The 14,739-nt window shown below is 55.0% G+C and overlaps 1 protein-coding gene across 1 annotated transcript in view; it reads left to right on the top strand.

The window, feature by feature from the left end:
- The window catches only part of SDCCAG8 (SHH signaling and ciliogenesis regulator SDCCAG8), a 214,971-nt gene extending 201,186 nt beyond the window's left edge, over window positions 1-13,785 (top strand). The window contains exons 17-18 of the mRNA XM_040967990.1: window positions 4,520-4,646; window positions 13,721-13,785. Of these exons, the coding sequence (XP_040823924.1) occupies window positions 4,520-4,646; window positions 13,721-13,750 (157 nt within the window). The 3' untranslated portion in view covers window positions 13,751-13,785. The remainder of the gene's footprint in view (window positions 1-4,519; window positions 4,647-13,720) is intronic.
- The last annotated feature ends 954 nt before the right edge of the window (window positions 13,786-14,739 follow it).

Here is a 14,739-nt window from a genome sequence, read left to right as displayed (position 1 = left end):
TCCCAGGCACAGGGAGGGCAGGCTTGGCAGGTGTGGCGGGCACAGGCAAAAGAGCAGAATGACGGGTGGCGGGCGTGCAGGCATCCTGGCCAGAGGGGTGGAGAGGAGAGGCACTGAGGGCACCTTACAGTTGGAGTGTCTGCCCAACAGGACGCCCCCTCAGCTTGGCATCTGTCTGTGCCCCTGGCCAGAACTTTTGTCCTCCACAGACCAATCCTGATGCCACCTGCTGCTTTACCTCTTTGCTCAGCGTCAGCAGAGCCTCCCACCTGAGGGGGCTAAGGAGGGTCCAAGCTGCCAGGCCTGTCCTCCCCTGCCTCAGGGAGGAGGGCACTGCCAGCCCTACCTTGAGGGTTTCCCTCGCTCTGCCAGTGTCTGCCCTAAGCAGCTCAAGTCGCTGCGTCCTCTGCACCCCACTGCCTGCCTGTCCCCAGCCCAGCCCCTCACCATAATGAATGCTCTCCTCTTCTAGCCCCAGTCACAGGCCCGATGCTTCTGTCAGGGTTCCCTGCCCATCACAGCTCCCAGGTGGCATTTCACAGAGGCTGGTCAAGCCTCCCTCCAACCTCTCATCCCTGCTTCTCCCTGGTCCTTCGCTGCATCACCACCCCTGCCTGCGACCCAGGAGCCTGCCGGCTTCTCGTGCTTGGTCAGCTGCTAAAAGGGCTTGCTTCTTCTGGGCCTGTCCTCTCACTGAGCACCACTGAGGTTCATCAGCCAGGGGGTTCTCCATGGTGGAGGGGGTGGTGCTCATATGTCTGTATTTTATTTTAAGAGTTATTTATTTCTATTGGAAAGGCAGATCTACAGAGAGAAGGAGAAACAAAGATCTTTCATGTGCTGGTTCACTCCCCAAATGGTCACAAAGATAGCAGCTGAGCCAATCCAAAGCCAGGAACCAGGAGCTTCCTCTGGGTTTCCCAGACAGTGCAGGGACTCAAGAACTTGGGCTGTCCTCCACTGCTTTTCCAGGCTACAAGCTGGGAGCCAAATAGGAAGTGGAGCAGCCAGGACATAAACCACTGCCTACATGGGATCCCAGCACAAGATATCTGCGGAGTCCCTAACCAATCGTAATCGTTTACGACCTGACCTGCAGCTCCGGCCTGCCTAGTTGGAGTTCAGGCCCTGTTCTTTCCACACCCTGAGCTGTAGAATCCTGTCCCACAGGTCTTTCATACTCCCCTGGCCCCAGAGCTTCTCTTCCACTCCACACCTGACCCTCTTCCCATTCTCTCCCAGCAAATGATACCGCCTCAGGCCATGGGGCAGGTCCATACCTCCTCTTAATTTAGCTACAAATCCTCATGGCGTCCAGAGTTACCCTCCGCTGAGCAGCCCCCAGCCTCTGGTTCAGCCACATCCATGGGGGAAGGTCCTGCCCTGCCCTTGTAGGCCATCATCTTTCCACATCCCATGTGTTAGCTGCATGCCTTTGGACTGTTTGTTTATCCTGTCTGTGCCTCAGTGTCCTCATCTGTAAAGTGGGCATTGTAGTTTCTGCCTGTTGGAACTGCAAGCACTAATAAAGTACTAAGCTCTTGGCACAGGGTCTGGCACTGGGTAGGTGTTTGGCTGTGATGGGGGTGAGCCACGGCCTCGGCCGCCCCCTTCCCACACCACCTACCATCCTGACCTCTTGTACCTGTGCCTTTGTGAGAGCCTCTCAGAACCAGATCAGCCTCCCCTCAGTTGCTAGGGAGCTCCCTGGGATCTACCATATGTAGCTCCGTCTCCACCCGAGTATTATCAAGACGTGATCTCTTTGAGGTATTAACTTGGGGAGTTAACCAACTACGGACACCCACAATGGTTAAGAATACCTGGGCACTGCCTGCATTGGCTCCAAGCAAGTTCATGAACCCCTCAGCTGCAGCTTTCTTGTCTGTGAAATGGGAATGAGACGAGCCGGTACGTCACAGCATGGAAGTGAACTTTCAATTAAATAATTGGTGGGAAATAATAAGGCCAGTAAATGTGAGCTGCTGTTCTCGGTGGCAGTTGCTATGGTTCGTTGAACACACACACACAGGAGAACAAGAGGGTAACAGCCACTGTGGGAAATAGAAACACAACTTGAGTGTTCATAGGACACCTGCAGAGAGCTAAGTGGTGCTGAGGAAATGTCCAGAGTGCTGGGTTGTACAAGGTTTGAGGTCTTTCCTGAAATAACTTCTTAATGAAAATTTTTTTTAAAAAGTTTTTTCCCAGTATTCGTTATAGGCCATGAAAGAACTGTCACAAAAAATGTATTTCTTCAGCCTAGTTTCTTTTATCAAAAGTCTGACTTATTTAGGAAAGGCCGCGGGGCTGGTGTGTGTGGTTTTCCTGAGAGACTACAGGCTGCAGGTGGAGAGAAAAAGCGAAGGATAGTGGCCGTGGTTACTGTCAGAAAGGGGTGGAACACTCCGGGGGAGGATGGACGCCTAGAAGGGTGGAGTTGCTGGACCACTCCCTCCCTGAACGAGGGGCTGGGGGGTGTTTGAGTGTGGGTGGGCCTCTGAGAGGAGCCCCAGCTCCTTACAGGCTGGGAGACCCCAGGCAGCTGCTTTCCTGCACCCAGGTGGGGCTCACGCACACCCAGGCTCTGGATTCAACTCTTCTGCAAGGCCGATCACCACCCACACGCACACTCCTAGAACTGTACTGGCCTCTAGGCCCACAGTTCACAGAACAGCCCTAAGTCCTGTCTGGGTCCTGAGGGCCCCAAAGCTGGCAGCTGAGCTTTTCGCCCCAGCATAGGCTTTGATGCGCACCAGGCAGTCACTCCTTTTAAGGAGCTCCATTACATGAAGGGAAGCCAGCCGTGGCTGTTCTTCATTGATCCTAGCAAGCACAGGGCAAGGGACCACAGGAGAGTGGCCACTCCTAATGCCCCCTCGCCACTGACCTTCAATGCTATCCTCCATTTGTCACACGCCTCTAGTCTTTCCTTCGGAGCAGGTGGTAACTCTTGGCCCGGTGGGGCTCTCTACACCCTGGCTTAATTAGAAGGGAGCAGCAACCTTAAGAGTTTAAAGGGCTCAGCTGCGTTCGAGCAGGAGTCTCGGCAGAGTTAAACACGGAAGCAGCACGTTGTCAGCTTTCTAAGGGGAAAAGGCCAGCAAGGGGGACGCCCAGCAAGGTCTCAAGGTCCCCGAAGCTGCTGGCAGGTGGCTGTGGCTGACCCGGCCTCTGCCCCCAGTGGGGGCAGCTTGGAGACCAGCTGCATGGTGAGCACGGTGAGCACGGCGAGCTGGGCTGTACTCAGCAGGCTTCTACTGCCTTTCCGTCCACTCGGGAGGAGAGACCGCGCGGGCACGTTGGGATCTTTTACCACAAGCAGAGGCAGGGAGCCTCTCCTACCTGGCACAAGGTGGAGGCAGCGCTGTGTCCCGAAAGGGGGCCCAGTCGCCCTAGGTGCGTGTGAGCGTGTGCGGTGAGGGGTCTCTCGTGGCAGGCGTAGGACGCCTCCCTGGAAAAGCGGCGCAGTGTTGGTGTAGTTGAACCCAGACTCCAGCCAGGTCCTATGCAGTTGCGGGCAGTCAGGAAAGCAGGATGAACTTTCTGGAAGAGGCTGTGGAGATGGTTAGTAAAATGGGCATCGCCAAGTTCCCCAGAAAGCAGAGTCAGCTGCAGTCGATGCAGGATGTAGCGTGGCTCTGGGTTGGCAAATCCCAAGGCTCCAGTTGTTCCACTGACCGGGACGCCCACCACAGGCCCCTACCCGGGTGGCATCTGCAGAACTGCAGAACTGGGTGGGGGGGTGGTCTCTGGAGTTTGACCTACCCTTGTGCAAATACAAATGAACTATTTCTTGTGCTTTTGATCAATGAGGACTAAGAGGAGGGGTACACATCTGCCCCCTTTCCAGAACAGTGCTGAGTGGTTCAACTTCAGATTTACTCCAAAACCCACATTTTCCATGGGTGTGTGTGCTTTTGGCTGTAGGAAGCCGTCTGTGGACACGTGAGGCTAATAGGCTGAATTAGCAAGTCTGGAGAGGAGAGCCCATCAGCAGAATGACAAATTTAGGATCTTTAAAGACATCTGGTCAGCGATGCTGGCGCCCGTGATTGAGTGATTAATAATGGAAAACCCTTAGTTGAGTGTTTCCGCCCGCCCTCGCCCACTTCCCCAGCCAGGGCCCGCATCTGCCTCGCATGCCTGAGATGTTTCCAGCTGAACAAGGCAGCCATTTAGGCCTCTGGCCTTTGACCTCTGCCGCGAGTTTAGGGTTTCAGTCGGCCTTCTACTTTCCCAGCTTGTCTCTGTGTGCGTCTGATTGGTGGTGCATGGGCGAAGCTCCAGATCCCAGGTACGTCTGACATGACGCCAATCAGCCAGCCAGGTGCGCACCACGGGCTGCGGCTAGGCAGATCCTGGCACCTCCGGGCCATCCTGACTTGCAGCTTGCGGTTCTGTAAGGACCTGCCCTGGAAGACACAGAGCAATGGGGCCTGTCTGCCAGCTCTCCTCTGTTCTCTGAAGCCACCACTTCTCAGGCCCATCTCTAATGCCGATTTTTTTCCCCCTCCAGGCTCAGGCAGCTGGACGGGCAAAGCCAGGCCACAGCCCAGCAGCTGGTGCAGCTCCTCAACAAGCAAAACCAACTTCTCCTGGAGAGACAGAACCTGGCGGAAGAAGTGGACCGGCTACGGACACAGGTACCGGACTGGCTAGCCACGGTCCTGGGACACAGAGTGGCTCAGTGTCATGATCCTCTTCCTCTGTGCACCTCAAGCAGGCAAAACTTCCCCCTGAGCACGTAGGGGAAGCTCGTCACCTACAAGGGCAAAACCAAAGGTTATGTGTGTGGGGGGGAGGGCACAATGGGGGCCATAGCTGCAGACACTGCGGCCTGACCTTGTAAAGGAACTAAAGCCTGCTCGGGGGAAATCTGCAAGCCACACCATGTGCTGAGCGCATCCTGCAGACAGCACAGCTGCGCAGAAGGGAACTAGGCCTGCAGTGGGCGGGTCCGCCTCGCGGAGGAGGGTGGCCTAGAACCACCCCTGACGGAGGGGTGAAGGAGAAGGAAGAGGGTGTTACCGATTCGCAGTCACCGTGGGTGGAATGCAGAAGGAGCCTTGTCCTGAAGTAGCCGGCAGGGACGGGCATATAGAGCGCCCGGCAGCATCCTGCTTAGGAACACGCATTCTCTTTACGGACCTAATGCGCGCCGTCCACAGAGAGGGACAGGGTGGCTCTGGGAGGGACATGAAGGGCAGGCAAAGGCCACGGCTGACTCCACAGCACCATTCAGGTTAGCTAGAGGGTCGGCGGTGGGACTCAGAGAAGTGGCCAGGAGGTTTTGGAGTGTGAACTGGAATGTCTCAGAATCCCTTCTCCTTGTCAGAGGTTGTGCGTTTTGCCCCATCAAGCAATCTGTTAGGATAATGAGGTGGTCTGTGGGCTGGCTGTGGGCTTGCCTTTAATTAGGATTGCACCCAGGTGCTGCACGCCCACCCTGGGGACTTCACACAGTCAGAGCCTGGAGTGATTAATGGGAAAAATGCATCAGGATAAGAAAATGGTGAGGAATTGCCCTGCATCCTCCTGTCAGAATGACCGTGTGCCCCAGTGCTGGGGAGGGGCCTGAGCCTGTGTCCCTCGGCAGCGCTCCTCCACAGGTCAGAGCACAGCTGCCTGCTGAGCGCTGGGCTCCGGCTGCAGGTGCAAACCCAACTCTGCTGTGATCGGCAGGTGGGAACGGATGCTCCGAGGCTGGCCTCACACCGTGCTGCACGCAGACCAAGGCAGCATTGGCAGGGAGCAGGGCCCACAAACCTGCATTCTGACAAGCAGCTGAGTTCCTTATGGGGGCGGTGCATTTGGAGAGCCTGCGAGGTGTTTGGAGCCGGGAGGGAAAGAATGATTGCAGTTGGATGCTGTCACGTGGGCCTCTGAGCCTCAGCTCTCCCATCTGTACAGTGGACATCAAGGGAGCTGGGGGGTGTGTGGGTGCAGTGTGGGCTGCGCTTGCGGCTCTTGTGGTGCTTGCGGCTCTTGCTTTTCCTAAGAAATGTCGGAGCTTCCCTTCCCCTCCTCCCTCCTGCCCTGAGAAGCAGTTGGGAGGTGACCCTTGCAGTGGGGGGAGGTGGAGACGCAGGGATGGCAGAGGCCAGCCTGTGGGGCGGCAGCCGTAGGCTGAGCCGTGTTTTATCACTCCTCTCCCGTTGCTTCCTGGGTGTGCTGCATGCCTGACCCCTCACCCAACCAGCCCAGCTATGTAGGTGGGTTCCCTGAGATGACCCAGACCATGCAGCCTGGGGCCAGGCCACAGGGACCACTGGCTGTCTAGGGAGGTGATGAGACTCCCTACCTGTGACCATGCCCCGGTGACACTCGGCCTCTAGAGCACAGGGTGTCAGAGCTGAGCAGAGGAAAGCCTCCCTGGAAGGTTGGAGTGCACCACCGTTCTCTGAATTCTGGACCAGATCCTGGCAACCGGGCCTCGCCTTCCGCCTTCCCACACCCCTCTGCCTCCTGCCTAGGAGCTCAGCTCACACCCCTGTGGCTCAGAGCCCCTTCCAGGAGTTTGCAAAAAACCTGGTGGTTGACGAATGAATGAACTAACGACAGGATTTTCACAAAGCCCATTAAGAACAGACAAAACCCTCAACCCTCAAAACTAGCAGGGCTTTCTTCTCTTGCCTGAAGCACCAAAGGATTTCCCCTTCTTGTGCTATGTGACACCTGCCCATCTGGCTCCGCCCCCAGGGGCCTTTCAGATATTGCGCCTGGAGATGCTGTGAATGGGACAAGAGAAAATGGGTAGAGGGAGATGTTGGCCTTGAGTAGCTCATGCTAGTGGTTAAAGAGGAGGCCAGGCTGTGGTTTCGGAGTGCTTGTGGAGCGTCCAATCCCTACGCCTGCTCTTCTGCAGCGTCACTTTAGCCCCTCCCGTCGGGGCTGTCTGTGGACCTAGGCCTTGGAGTGAACTTGAGTCTGCTCAGGTTCAGCAGGTCACGGTTGCAGCTGGCTCGCCTCGGTCAGTGCCTTTTCACCGACAGTACTGAGTGGTAGATCAGAGAGACAGAAGTGGGGCCAGCCAAGCCAGATTTATTGACGCATGTCCCAGGGAGGACCTGGCTGGCAGAGAGCTCACGGCCCCCTCTTCCTGGTCTGTGGCTTTTACCGTTCGTGCCCGTGGGGCCTTGATCGGTGACATGGCCATGATGCTCACGATGGCGTTTGTGATTGACATCTGGGAGTTGCGTACGCTTGGACTCTGCACTCTAGACTTTCCTGTTTTGCCTGGGCTCCATTACGTCAGACGCTCGCCGGGGTGGAGACCGTGTCTCTCTGCCAAGGGCCATTTGGATGTTAATAAAAATGATCAGTTAACAATTAGCCTGCTCTAGATGTCCTGAATTTTGATTCCCACCTGTGGCTGCCTTGGCAGGGCCGTACCAGATGATTTCAAGGGCCTTACTTACGTAGCGTGCAGGCCAGATGTTCCCCACCCCTGCAACTACAAACTGGTTGACAAGGTGGGTGGTCTTGGGTGCTGTCTGGGGAGAGCAGGGTCCTTGGGTTCACCATGGCCTAGGGTCTTGTGGTCCCTCTCCAGTCACTTGTGTCTAATTATCTCCCTGACTAGTGAGCGTGGAGGTGAGGCCGACTGCCGTATGATCCTAGGCAGGTCTGTGGAAGGACGCCAGCCCCTGGTGCCCTAGCCACCAGCTACTCTCTGACCCCAAGGCTCAGGCACTGGACCCTTACAGCTGCCGAGCTGCCTTCAGATCTGGTGTAGCTCCAGGCACCCGTTTTCTCGGTGTATAATCATTTTACAAGTCAAACTAAGAATCTCTTTCTGTGCAGAGCCCAAAAGAGAATGGCTATTTTCTGGTGCAGACAGCTGCAGTGAGGCTGAGTCCCACCCCCTGCTTCACGGCCCTGTCCTGAGCCCACTGCCCTGAAGCAGATGGTGGGGGGTGGGTTTGGCCTTGACCTTGGCCTATGGTCCCTGACAGGAAACATCAAGCCTGTTGAGAGGGCTGATTACTCTCCATTGTTTCTGTTTAAATTCTGAAACGGGTGCACGTGTCTAGCACACGGAGCTCATGGCCACAGCTGGCCCGGTGACTCTCCTGGGCCGGGAGAATTGCCACGTGCCCCGAGCGCGCTCCAGTGCATCCAGCCGGGCACCTGGGGCAGCGCTGGGAGCCGGCCACCGGCTCGAGGCTGGTTCCTCAGCTTCGTCTTAGTTCAGGACTGACTGGAAATGATGGTTATATATGAATTTCCTGCTGCCTCTGGCGGGAGGGAACTTGTAGGATGTTACACTTGAATGTTGTGAAGTGGGGACCCTGTAGGGACTACAGAGCCACGGAGGCCCCCTTCCGGCTTAGCCACGCACAGTGCCCTCGGCAGGCCGTGCAGGCTCTGTCGTCGGGGTTCATTCTGGGAGTGAGTGTTGCAGACCCTTCATCAGAGCCACTTCCCGTTGAGAAAACAAGAGTCTGAAGCTGATGTGTTGGGGGTGAAGCCGTTGGCCCTGTGACTTGCAAGCACTCTTGGCAGCAAATGTACTTACTAATTTGACTTAAACTTGTGCACGGATCCAGCAGCCATATGTGATTATATTCAGGATCGTCGACATGATCTCATTCCACCAAAGGAATCAGAGACTAGAGCCACAAACAGGCACCGGAAGCAGCGGCACAGTGCTGAGGGAGGAAGGCGAGGCAGGCTGGACTGCCCGGAAGTGAGGGCTGAGGGCGGCCCTGGGCAGGGCAGCTGGGCCCAGGGGTGCTGCCCGGAGAGGGGGCAGGGGGCCCCCAGTGCAGACTTGCAGGGGGAGCGCCGACTTTTCCTTGCTCCCTCCAGATCTCCTGGGGATTCACCCTGCTGACTTAAGAGTTCCCACAAAGTGAGCTACCTGCTGGACAGATGGTGCAGGGATGGAACGGCAAATCCATCGAACAAAATAAATTAAAAAAGCCTCCTCCTGAACCAAGATTCTTTTTTTTTTTTTGGAAAGAATTCTAAATAGATGAAAACAAACAATTTGATTTCAACCAAATTGTTGTTTTTTTGTTTTTATCCTGATTTTCACCCGAATTGTCAGTCTCAAAAATAAACACTGATACATTCCCAGAAAATATTTTTCAAATAAAAACTGACTCTGTTAAAGTTTGCCCTGATTCTTTCAAAACTGTGTATGAGACACTGTCAACCAAAGTGACTTGCATATTTTTTTTTTAAATAAACTTGAACATATGCAGCTAAAATGGCATTAACTGCCTGCTGCCTGCATTTCTGGCCTGACACGAGACCGGGGCTGCGTCTCCACCAGGAGGCTCCCATGACCCTCGGGGAGGCTTGCTGGAGCATCTTGAATTTGTTGGGTGGTTTTTGTGGTGGTTTGTAACCGAGCACCCTTTGTATGTGTGTGTGATTACTACTGAAAAGCACACGGGCTTCACGCGAGCCAGACTCGCCCCTCTAACGGTTCACTTTGCCCAACACTGCACACTCTGAGAATAAGAACTGTGGAAGCAAACGAGGTTGCATTTTCTGTTGCCTCAGATATGTGCACTCCACTTATTGCTTCCTGAGTCAGACATTACATTTTGCAATAGAAATTCACAATCAAGACTTTAAAGGGAGCTAAATATTTTAATCCAATTAGACAAGTGAACAAAACACTGAATATTGCATGTGGTGTAGATAAGTGGTTCTTGCCTTTAAAAGACTGTAATTCCGTCACATTACAACCCCAAATGTCAATGTTGTCTTTATTTTTAACACTTTGAAACACGAGACAGCCAGAGGCTCTACTCTCTGCTGTGGGTGACACTGTCTGTCCTTTGGGAATTCTTAAACTCTGTTTACCGTGGAAACAGGGTTCCTGTACAACTCAGGCACCTGCCCGCGTGTAGGTGCTGCTGCGCCTCAGGGGACTCCAGGCTGCAAGAGCTCAGAGGGGCCACTTGTGTCCAAGCCTGCTCTGAGCTGGTACCGTACATTCCAGACTTGCATGTGCACAGGCGCCCCGGCCTGGCCAGGACGGCAGATGCTGAGCCCAACTCCGGGGGCTGCTTCCCGCCAGCCGCCCTTTCCCCCCAGGGCAGCCCTGCCTGCGTGTCTGCCTCTTCCTTTCTTCAGCCTCTATGGCTCTGCACCCTTTGGGGCAGCACAGACCCAGGAAGCACAGGGCTCTTTTCCTCTGAGGCCGAGCCTGGCAGCAAGCGGGGGTTGGGAGGATGAATTGCTGCTGCTTGGTGGAGACCTCACCATGAACTCCTGCCCCACTTTGTGGCTTGCCAACGGCCAGATTCCCACAGGGGACTTGACAGAGCTGGACAGGGAGGAGGCACCTGGGTGAGGGGATCAGGCTTGTGCTGGGGAGAGGCGGGGCAGTAGGGTCGAAAGGGTGGCCTGGAGGAGCCACCCTGCTCCTGGGCCCCATTTCCAGAGTTCTGCAGGGCGCCGAGGAAGTCACCTGCTCAGCAAGGTGTGCATCCAGGGCTTCTGGGACATCTGCTCCATATTCCCCTCCACATTGGGCTTGTTAAGCCTCACAGATCTCAAAGCTGGGTGCCCAGGCAGCACTCACAGCCACAGGTAGTCTCACCTTGGGCATTGTGCCTTCAATGCCAAGTCTCAGCTCTGTGCCACTTCAGGGCAACTTCTTAGCTTTCTTACACTTTTGGCAAAATGAACAAAGGCCAGTTTCCCTTTAACAAGGAGCTTTCTCTTTAACTGGAGCCTAGCACCGATGGTGCTGAAGCCGCCGGCAGGCTTGTTAGTGAGCGCGCCGTGGGCTTGGAAGCAGGGTTCTTGTTGCTTACAGACAGAAAGGCAGGCTTGGTATGGTGCTGTGGGGGGACTGGGCAGTGGAGGCACAGGGCAGTGGCCTTGCTCTGGAGAGACCTGGGCCAGGGGGCAGGCAGCCTGGCAGGTGGGGGAGAGGGCCACGCACAGGGCAGCAGCAGGATATGGGTGCTCACTGATGCACATGGCTTGACCTGGCCACACGGGGGGCGGGGGGGGCAAGGTGGCCAGCCACCACCCTGTGAAGAGATGAGGTAGGGTGTGCAGTGGCTGCTGAGGGACTGGAAGCGGCAAAGAGAAACAGCTGTAAGCAGGGCAGGCCTGAGGCTGGGTACCCTCTGGACGGGATGAGGTGGCTCCATCTTTTTCTCTCTCCCTGGTTGTGGCTTGGGAACAAAGCCACAGCCCAGGCTGGGGTGGACCCCCACTGAGTGGTTGCCTGGGGAACAATTCAAGTCACCAGAGCAACTCATTTGTTCAACTGGAACTTTAAGTCAAACTTCAGAAATAAATTAGGCCCAGAAGTCAGGGGTGTGCGGAGAGCAAGGCTATCAGGACTGGGAATGAGAACAGGGACAATGGGTGCGTAGCAGCCTGCTCGCCCAGGGGGCCTCTCTGTCCTCTGCAGGCCTGTGGTCGGGCAGAGCCCGCAGCTGCCAGAGCGCCGGGCAGCTGCCCCACCTGCAAGGCGGAGCGCAGCCGCCCAGAGCGGCCCAGCAGGGCACAGAGGGGAGAGGGTGCCCTAGGGTACAACTGCAAGTGGCGCATGTACCACTCTGCTCTGCACAGCACTGTGCCGGGCTCCTGTACCCGCTTCATGGAAGCAAGCCTGGAGTGCAGGGGAGCTGGGGGAGGGGGTGTCAGAGGAAGTCTTTGTGACCCTGACATGCCTGGGGCAGCACTGAGATGGGCCTTACTACAGACTTGCCCAGGGAGATACGTGTCTGCCCACACTGCTGAGCACTGCGGAGGGATGCTAAGTGTTTGCGGTGTGAAAGTGAGGATGAACTCTGGGTTTTGCATCAAATTGATATGGCAGAAAACCTACAGGGATGGCAAGAGCTGCTCTGCTGTGGGGAGACCGTAGGTGGACCACCATTTGTCCATGCCAAGGGCTGGGGGGGGGGCACGCCTGTAGCCAGTGCCCCGGGGGACTGGATGGTGAGGACTCAGGCACCATGGGGAGAGTGGGCAGGTTCGGAATGGGCAGCACTCTTTCCGTCTCCCTGCAGCCTTCAAGTCTGAATCCTGTGGCTCAATGTTGAGCCTGGCTTTCCCTTGACATACTTGTTCTCCATTTACCTTTGGTATCAAGGTCATTGCAGAGTGAAAGGTGCCATCTCAGGGGCACTGAGGCAGCCTGCCTCACCTGGCAGTGCAGAAAGCCATTTGCCAGCCTTGTGCCCAGCCAGCCCAGGCGAGGCTGAAAGGCAGCTCTGCTCTCCATGGGGACCATGTATGTGATGGTCAGACCAGGTCAGCAGCAGCCTGTGCGCCGTGGGCACCCCGCCAAGGACAGGAAGGGAACCCCGTCTGCTGTGTGGCCCTCCCTGTGGCCACTGGGCAAGGCCTGCAGCACACATGGACCTGAGCACTCCAAGGAAGGTGCTGCCCGTGCCTGGCACAGCGCCAGTGGACTGAGGCCAGTCGCAGCCTCCTGGAGTAGCCCCCATGCACATCACACAGGCCAGGCCATGCACGTTATACCCAGTTGCCTTGTGCCCAGACCATTCACCTCAGACTTGTATACTCCAAAGTGGACACTGAAATCTAGTGGAAATTGAAATGTTAGCTTCCATTATTTTTTCTTTAAATAAAGGCAGTAGGGAGCAGACTTGTAGCTCGGCATGAGTCCCCCCATTGCATGTCAGAGTTCCTGGGTTCCACTCCGGTCCTGCTCCTCACTGCAGCCTCCTGCTTGTCAGAGCCTGGGGTTCATGACCTGACTGCCCCAATTACTGAGGGCATTTGCAGTGTGAACCAACAGAGGGGAGCGTTCTGTCTCTCACATAAGGATTTTAATTTTGTTTTAAAGGCAACAAATTGTGTAAATTTGGACTTCAGGTTCATTCACTGTCCTGGCATGAAACTCCTCAAATAATCGGGGTGAACCATGCTGACAAGAGCCCCCCATGGTTCTGGGGCAGGCAACCATGTCAGAGGGTGGCAGGGCCACTGCCTTCTCCCAAGCGGTTGCCAGCAAGGAAGCAGGCTGGGCGCCTGGCCTGCGCTGCCTTCCTCTCATCTGCTGAAGTGAAAAGTGGAGTCTGGGAAATGTCTTAGCTCGCCTCGCCTCTGGAATTCAGACTCCCAGAGGGGACCGTCACCATCCCCCAGGGCCCCGGACAGTGGCTCTGCTTGTGTCTCCACAGCTGTGGCAGCAGAGCAGGTGGCCTAGCTGCCGGCTCCTCCCCCAGCCCGATGCACAGGAAGTTGTTTGGACACAGACATGTTATCTGCGTGAGAGACCACAGCCCGCCAGATTCCAGGCTGCAGCATGGCACAGGCGGCCTTTCCAACTGGCATGTTGTAATAAACGGTCCACAGCTAAAGTGTGGGATTCAGTTTATATGGTTTCTCCACCAGTTTCTCACCTGTTTTCCTTCTACTTGGACCTACCCAAGTCAGATCACTTTTCGGAAAGCGGATTCTAGGGGCCGCGTTCTCCCGTCCCGCTGCCCATGTCCGAGGCAGCGCTGTGTGCCGTGGGGGGTTTTCACACTCCAAGCCCGACACGCAGTTATTAACCCTCTATTCATCCTGCACAAGGACTCTGGGCTCAAGAACGGGACACAGATGTTCAGTTTATGTGTGATTTCCTCATTTAAAGCAAGAGAAAGGTTTTCTCCCCAAATTTACAAAGTTGTAAAAGGAGATTAATACAGCAAATAAGCAGACAAATCACAGTGAAGAACATGATCTATTTAAACTGACTTTTTATTATTTTTTTTTCCAGTTACCCAGCATGCCACAATCTGATTGCTGACCTGGATGAAACAGAGTGAATAAATGATTTACAAAGAGGTATTTACAGTCATCTGATTTGTACTCATGCCACAGCGCAGCACGGCCTTGGCAGGTGGCAGCACCGGGGCTTTCCGCGGGGCTGGCCCTCTCTGCCAGGCTCACGGTCATTGCCGTCTGACACCAGGAGGAGAGTGCCTTCTGCACTGGGATGCTAAGTAACACACATGAATCACAATAAATGAACTCTTTAAAGACTTGAAGAATGAGGTTTCCTTTTTGCCTTGTAGTGATGAACAAAACACTGAAAAGGCACATTTTTACGAGGCCAAAGGGTATCAAGGACCGAGCTTTGTCCTTGCCATGCGTTCTTCTTCCCTTTCCATGGTCTGTGCAGCACCCTTCCTCTGTGCCTCCCATCAGCGCCCTGCTCCTTCGCGCGGTGGCAGGAGCAGGGGGCTCCCTGGCCTGCCAACACAGACAGGAAAGCAGCTTTGGCTTGATGGCATCAGATATTTTTTCCTCGATAACGCAGTACTTGAGAGGAGCCTAAAAACGTACTTAGTGAAATTAGAAAATTTGTGTAGTTTATCAAATATCTGTACACAGACTATTTTGAGTCTAAAATAGTATTTCTACTATACACAGTTAAGCCCTCACATGCTTAAAGGAATAAACATGATGGATGCTGAAAGTTTTGCATTGTATGTGAGGATGACAATGGAACGCTAAAGGCAAGGCTGTGGTTGGAACAAGTCCCTAGCCTTAGGTGATTCCCCCAGCCAGCAGCTCACCGCCACCACCATCTCAGCCCAGATCCCACGCGACCGCATGTTCAGCCTTGCCTCTCAGGGTCAGGGTTTGGAGGCGGTGCCATGACACACACAGAGAACACTTGAGTCTCTCAAGTGTGTAAAAGGTCCAAGCCTGAAATAGCAGAACTTCTATGCAGATTCAGAAGTTTCTCATTGCATCAAATGTGCTAGACATGAAGGCTGTCACATAAGATAT

Source organism: Ochotona curzoniae, unplaced genomic scaffold (genome assembly GCF_017591425.1).
Source record: "Ochotona curzoniae isolate NIBS_2020 unplaced genomic scaffold, NIBS_Ocur_1.0 scaffold_4683, whole genome shotgun sequence".
Taxonomy (NCBI): Eukaryota; Metazoa; Chordata; class Mammalia; order Lagomorpha; family Ochotonidae; genus Ochotona; species Ochotona curzoniae.
This window is presented reverse-complemented; position numbering and strand designations above follow the sequence as displayed.